At 39.8% G+C, this 7,507-nt stretch overlaps 1 protein-coding gene across 3 annotated transcripts in view; it reads right to left on the bottom strand.

Moving 5' to 3' along the window:
- The window catches only part of PRL-1 (protein-tyrosine phosphatase 4A family member PRL-1), a 17,314-nt gene extending 10,101 nt beyond the window's left edge, over positions 1–7,213 (bottom strand). Inside the window, exons 1-2 of one of the 3 annotated variants that reach the window (XM_043020300.2) lie at positions 7,020–7,213; positions 2,309–3,247 (exon numbers count right to left, since the gene is read on the bottom strand). In XM_043020300.2, coding sequence (XP_042876234.1) covers positions 2,309–2,437 — 129 coding nt within the window. In that variant the 5' untranslated portion in view covers positions 2,438–3,247; positions 7,020–7,213. Of the gene's footprint in view, positions 1–2,308; positions 3,248–3,511; positions 3,654–5,848; positions 6,816–7,019 lie in introns of those variants that run through there. The other 2 variants (XM_086544052.1, XM_043020301.2) reach the window with 2 other exon arrangements.
- Positions 7,214–7,507: the final 294 nt, after the last annotated feature.

Genomic DNA, 7,507 nt, shown 5'->3' with positions numbered 1-7,507 from the left:
GAGCACAGAGGGGAGGAGACGAGCACAGAGGGGAGGAGACGAGCACAGAGGGGAGGAGACGAGCACAGAGGGGAGGAGGCGAGCACAGAGGGGAGGAGACGAGCACAGAGGGGAGGAGACGAGCACAGAGGGGAGGAGACGAGCACAGAGGGGAGGAGACGAGCACAGAGGGGAGGAGACGAGCACAGAGGGGAGGAGACGAGCACAGAGGGGAGGAGACGAGCACAGAGGGGAGGAGACGAGCACAGAGGGGAGGAGACGAGCACAGAGGGGAGGAGACGAGCACAGAGGGAAAGAGACAAGCATAAAGGGAAAGAGACAAGCATAAAGGGAAAGAGACAAGCATAAAGGGAAAGAGACAAGCATAAAGGGGAGGAGACTAGCATAAAGGGAAGGAGACAAGCATAAAGGAAAGGAGACAAGCATAAAGGGAAGGAGACAAGCATAAAGGAAAGGAGACAAGTGTAAAGGGGAAAAGATGAGCACAAAGGGGAGGAGACAATGCAAAGAAGAGGAGATGAGCACATAGGGAAGGGGACAAGTGTAAATGGGAAGAGATGAGCCCAAAGGGGAGAAGACAATGCAAAGAGGAGGTGAAGTGCACATAGGGGGGAAATAAGTGCAAAGGGAAGGAGACAAGCACATAGGGGAGGAGATGAGCACAAAGGAGAGGAGAGAATACTGAGAGCATACTAAGAGGAGACCAGCACATAGGAGGGGAAATTAGTGCAAAGGGTAGACGAGCACAGAAGGGAGAAGAAGAGCACAAAGAGGTGTAGAACAACACAGAGGAGAAGAGCACAAATGGGAGGGAGAACAGCATAAAGGGGAGGGAGAACCACACAAAGGGGAAGGAGAACAGCACAAATGGGGGGGGGGCAGCATAAAGGGGGGGGGAGAACAGCATAAAGGGGGAGGGGGAACAGCACAAAAGGGGAGAAGGAGGGGGGCAATGGGGAGATAACACATGAGAAGCAGATAAAACATAAGATGCTGAGGGAAAAATGAAGGATGAAATTAAAAATTAAAATAAGAAGGGAAACAGAAGAGAACACAAAAGAAACAGCAGAGAGAATTGGAGGAAAAACAATGACAGACAGAGAAATAGATAGAGAGCTGATATGTACTGAATAAACACATTTTCTATGCAAGAAAAAAAGGTAACAATACATACATAAAACACAAACACAAGGCCTGTGCCTTGGTCTGACCAAGTTACAGTCACACACTCACTCATACAATATATGCAGGTGCACATCAAAACACATGCATGCCCACAACCACACATATGCATGCACGCACCCACACATATGCATGCACATACACACACACACACACACACATACACAACCACACAAAGTTATCCATTGTATACACACCGAAATAATCCCTATCCCTATATTGGCCAAAATTAATGGCAAATATTGCTTCATGCAAAAAGGCACATAAACACACACAAATACATCTTTGAATGGCATACAAAATATGTCTCCAAATGATCTGTCAAGTAACCTCAACAAAGCACTAAAATGTCATCGTTTCTAGTCACATTTCCCTGCATGAAAGATGCATTTCACTAAAAGTGATCTTCACAATCACTACATTATAATACCAATATAAACAACACTTCAACCATAAACAATCAATACAGATACATCCAGCAGACTCTCAGACATTAACATGCTAAATAATTCCTAGGGCCCCATCCCATATAGAAAAAAAATATAAGCAAGCGTAGTCCAACCAACAAATGCACCTGACCCATTAGAAAAGCTTTCATAAATAAAAATATCAAAGTGCCCAAGGCCACATCTATCATGCGGAGTTGGAAAAGTGCCAATGCAGCTCAGTGGAAACAGGCTAATACATTTTTCCTGAACACAACTCCAACTCTGTGACACCATGACGACAATCAGTTTCAGGATATATACAATTTAAATGAACTGTTTTGGGAATACTAGTTAGGCTAGTTTACTTGATGCCATGAGAACTTTATAAAAGTTTATGTTCTCTTAAAAACAAATCTTCAAGTGATGAACTTTCATTTTAATTCTGTACCTTAGTCAATAGGTGATCCACAAAATAGTTATTCAAATGTAAATGTTCCAATTTCAGGGGGGGGAAGGTGCCTACATTAGCCAATTGCAATCATACACGCAATACATTTATTTTCCACACAAAATTAATAACTCATTCAGAGAACTGCAATATACAGCATTTAAGAGACACACACAAAATAAAACAGTCTTCCATAGGTTTCCCAAAACACATAAACCCATAAAAGAACAAAGGATAAAAGACAACTTACCTCGATATAGGATTGCATGGTAGCATCTGTGGGTCGGTCTGTGATAAGGAAGCGCATATTCTTGAATTCAATTTCAGAGGGCGCTGGTCGGATGCTCTTGGATCTCATGTTTGCACTGTTAGCACTCATACCGCTTAAAAAAAACAAAAGAGGCAGTAGCAGAGGTATATAGACTCTCCCACGGCTGAGGATTTTTTGAGGAGTTGGAAGTGCTGTTTGCTTGAGCTCACAACAAGGGAAGATGACAATGAATGATAATCTCACGAGGCTGGCCGGAATCTCGCCGGCACTAGGAGACCTCGATAGCGTATGATGAACTTGCACGGGATCTCTTGATAATTACAAATATATATATTTATATATATGAGTGTGTGTGTATATACGTATATATATAAAAAAGGCTGCGATCAGATTTTATACACCGTTCCACAATCACACTTATATACACACACTTAGAACACACTCGCTTTGGCTCTTCACCAATAAAAATTAAAACTGTAAAAAGGTCGAGGAGGATGGGGCTTGTGAAGGAAGGGACTGGCAGGTGGCAGCACTGAGTGACTTTTAGTGAACTTCCTCCACCAGACGTGTGGTAGTAGTGATCCCTTAATTTTGATTTAGCCCGAAGTGCTGGCTGAAGATCAGGACCTCTCCCGCGCAGCTTAGGCCAGAGAGACCATAAAGCAGAAGAGCAGCAGCAGCAGCAGCAGCAGACGACAATGCAGCCACGAAGGACCCGCTATTTTTCACACCTTCACTTTACCCCATCACCAAGTTCAGTCTCCCGCTATTCACGCACTTACACACAGGCAACGCGCACACAAATTGGCATATGAAGTAGACTTTTTCTTTTGCTTATTTGATGTGATATTGTGCCTTGCAGAACTCGCCAGAGCCTTTCAGTAGCTCCATAAGTGTGTAGCCTCGCCCACTGGACAGCTGAAATGGAGAAGATTTTCAGTGAAATGGAAAAGAATGAGAACATTTTCTTTAGTGTTAAATCTATTTTCAGTCTGATCCTCCCTTCAAAGTGTTTCAGTGCTTCAAAGGTTAAATGACTTTCTGTGAAGGAAGACTGCTCATTGCAATCATCACATTAATAATGGTTATAAAAATAAAAATAAACCAGAAGTCTGAGAGAATGATAAATAGAGAAAATGCACAATTGTTTACATCACACATATAACAGCTTCCACTACAAACCAAGAATCAAACTTTGGCAATATTTCTTTTCCATTTGCAAATTAATAAATGAAGGATATTATCAATTGCACTGATATAAGTAATAACATCACAGCTTCAGTTCATATTTAGAATCGCACTTGCACATGACTAAATAATATCTGACATTTCTCTCCTTGGTGTGTCCACTGGCATCTGCCTATGACTAAATATAGCTACACTCAAGACGCACAACCACACTGTATTGGCTACTGTGAGAAATAGATGTCATACCATAAACACTGCATCTGTGCAACATCAAAAACAGGCACAGACCAACACATGAGTGAACACAGAGTTTTCACCATAAATTGAGAGATATTATCTGCTTATGAATCAAAACAATAATGAAAAAATACAAACAGATGAGTCATACCATTAATGAAAAAAAAAAAAAAAAAAAATCAATGTGCTTAGGTCATTCATGGATATGGAATGTAAGGAATGATGTTATCTAGCAAGTTTTATCACGTAGGTTACCCTTATCAGTAAATGAATGCTTTATCAATGCTGGACAAGAGGGGAGAGTGGATTTCTCTCTCATGAATGCTATCATGATCTTTTTCTTTGCCAGACCTTTAACACTTGCCCTTATGTTCTGAGTCCCAGATGTCAGTGTATCCACTGATCACATAATTAACAAAATCCATTTGCCAGGCATTAAAAAAACATCTTTCCTTTGAACTATGTTACAGTGTGCATAAAAGACTGACATAAGACATGTTTTCTATGTGTTCAGAACACAATTACATCAGTCATTTTGCAGGTTTTCTGCCACAAACTGTATTATTTACTGAGCAAGAAAATAAAAATCAAATTTCTAATGTGTACCAAAGTTGCCTTCTCTGACATTTTAAAAATAACCAGACATATATAATTGGGTTTATCTACCAAGAAATATCCCTTTGACTGTCAATGCAGAAATTAAACAAAATCCTCTAGCTAAAGGTATGTTACCCCATGGACTAATTAACATACATATATACTTCTTCAAAACCTATATTTTCACATTAAACCTCTGAGTTGTAATTCTGACATATGGAACTGCTGAGGAAATACAATTTTGCAATGATGAAATATTTGCCCATCATTGGGATTTATATTCCTGCGTTCTTCAAGATCAGCGAAAAAGCCATGCAAAAAAGAACAAAACTGCAAGGTAAAAAACAAATAGATAAAATGTGAAAAAGTGAGGCTTTATACTCAAAAATAATTTCACAATATTTGATGCCGTAAAAAAATATATACATAAACAAATCAAAAGCCATATATAAATAAACCCCTATCTTCATACTGAATAAAAATCATATGGGGTGACAACCCCAGATAGAATCATATCAGTCAAATGACAAGGCCTCCATGCCGTCTGCACCAGCAAAGGCCAACAAACATCAAGAATTTATATTCTGACATGACAGAGCATGGACTAGTTCCCTATTTGACATTAAACTACTTGGGAGGCCTACAAGCTCCACCTTGCCAGACTTTGTGGTGCAGGTTTCCTGGTCTTAAGAATATATGTGGGGGAGGTTTACAGGCCTATTCTGCAATAATTACTTGAATCACTTTAGGTATACCATTTTAATAACGGATTGTTTCATTATTCTTCACTTGCACAGATTAAATTGCATAGCTGTGTGTCATTCTGATTCTTTCATTGTGTTTAGTGTTTAGTATCTCTTCACAATCCTATTCTGGGTAATTTCAAGTATTTTTAGTGAGATATTGTAATGAAGTAAAGCAGCCACACAGAAGTCAGTTTACCTCAGTTAAGATAATTGATAGATATAGTAAAACAGAAAAGTAGTGTCACCCAAACTATTAAAAGAAACAGAGAGAAAAGAGACAATACACAGAAAAACATACAGACTGACTGAGAGGCAAGCAGACAGAATAGTCAAACAAGAAGTTTTAAAACACCCTATCACATCTACTGGTTTAATGCTGTTTATAGTGATGATTCTACCTGTATAACTGCTTTCACATAGTTTGTCTAATCTAACAAAATAAGAAAAGAAAAAAAAATTATGTTTTGCTGCAGTTGCACCAAAGCAAAATGCACAGCTGATGCTTAATGCGAACGTGTATGGCTTCTTAAACTTCTTGGCATGTATCTACACGTGAAAGCAATTTGAACAGGGCAAAACAATTAGGGGAAAAAACAGAATGTTCTGGTCATAGAAATGTGCAAACCAGCTATTAATATCCCATTTTAATACAAAAAAAAAATTACTACTGCCTCACAAAGAAACCTAGCTGCATATCACCATGGTAATTCTAACAACATGCTCTATCCCCATACATGGCACTGGTTATTACCATTTGAGGTGTTGAAAGTAAAATGACAGGTAAACCAGAAGACTTCACATCAACGTGTTCCCCAAAATCATTTTTCTGACATAGTTCACAAACAAAGAAATCTCACTATAGTTCTAACCAATTTCAAAGAATCATAATATTCCTGAACCTGTACCATCCAATGCACCTGTACAATGTAACCAGTCATGCCACAGTATGACATTGGTTCCATTCCTTTGTTTGAAAGTTCCTGTTTATCCAGTCTATACAAAGGATATCATCAATGGAATTTTCCTTTGGTGTAAAATTAGAGCTAATATGACACTATACTCATTAGCTATTGATTCAAGTTACATTTCACATGAATCCTAATAAACACACACATAGTATGAGGTTTCTAGCAATTGCCATTTCAAAAGGAAACTTCACTTTGTAAACTCCCTTCCCTGGTGTCAGAAAATAAAAACAATTTATCTGCACAACCTACAGATTAATCCTTAATCCTCTACAGATTAATCAAAGTCAAAATCACATAAAACAAAACAAAAGAGACATGTAGGAGTCACCACCTCCTCCTCCCCCCTCTCCCCCTGGGAAAAATAATATGAAACTAAAACACAGACAATAAGGCCCTATAATATCCTCCCACCAAAGCCAAAAAACAGCAGCAAATTGTTCAGCCCTGCCCTAAGAGGCGAAAATAAGCAGACAAAGAGCCCCAAGACTGAACTTCTGGGCAGACATTCCAAGGCCAAACCGTCTCTGCTTCTCTCAAAAAAAAAGATCTCTCGTTTCAACAGGCTTTTCGTCGATAGGCCTACGGGGGAAAGACGGCAAAAGTCGCCGGCAGTGAAAGTGCTTGGAATTCCTGCCCAACAAAGCTCTCGAAAATCATCCCAGGAGAATCCTAAGGCTTCCTCGAGAGGGAATATTAAGTTTCTGAACTCGGGTGTTCTCCCTTCCAAGGAACCCAAAGCAACTTGCCCATATTGACCGATTATGCCACCCAGGACTCTCCAATCCCGTCCCTTTCTCACGAAACCCTTCCGTCCCTCTCCCCCGAGAGCCAGCCCTCCCTAAAACCCGACGGGGAAGCCCTCAGACACAATCCCTGGCCGAGAAATCGCACATAAAACCCCCAAAAGAATCAGCCATTAGAAACGAGGACACAAATAATCCACGTTAGACTCACCTGTGCGTTGTTATCCCCACAGTATTTAAATTTCATGTTTCAATTAACTGCCTTGACACAGAAGAAGCTCCGTCGGATATCAAAGGTGATGCATTGGTTTTGCATCACTCGGCAGGAGAAAATAAAACCTCGGAATGAACCAGAGGGAGTCTTGTAGTCTGTGTCAAGTGCGCATGCGCGATCGAGGCCGCACTGTTGCCACATCCGACGAAATCCTTCGGTCCTTTTATTATGTATTATTGTTCTGTTTCTATGTCAATTTGTTCTCGTCTTTTTCTTAATCGATTAATGGCTTCTTGGACGGAATGATTAACTGTTTGCCTTGCTCGTTTTTAATAATTCAAATACCGTCTAAGACAATTTGTTATTTTCATGGTATTTTTATCCATTAAAATTCTGTGCAGGAAATATCTGTTCTGGTGTGTTTTTGTTATTTTTTTCTGGTGCACAATTTTTCCTTGGTGATGATTTAATGTTCTCACTTCCTA

This window comes from Penaeus japonicus, unplaced genomic scaffold (genome assembly GCF_977035675.1).
Source record: "Penaeus japonicus unplaced genomic scaffold, GWHDUDI00000001_assembly GWHDUDI00000014, whole genome shotgun sequence".
In the NCBI taxonomy this organism is placed as follows: domain Eukaryota; kingdom Metazoa; phylum Arthropoda; class Malacostraca; order Decapoda; family Penaeidae; genus Penaeus; species Penaeus japonicus.
This window is presented reverse-complemented; position numbering and strand designations above follow the sequence as displayed.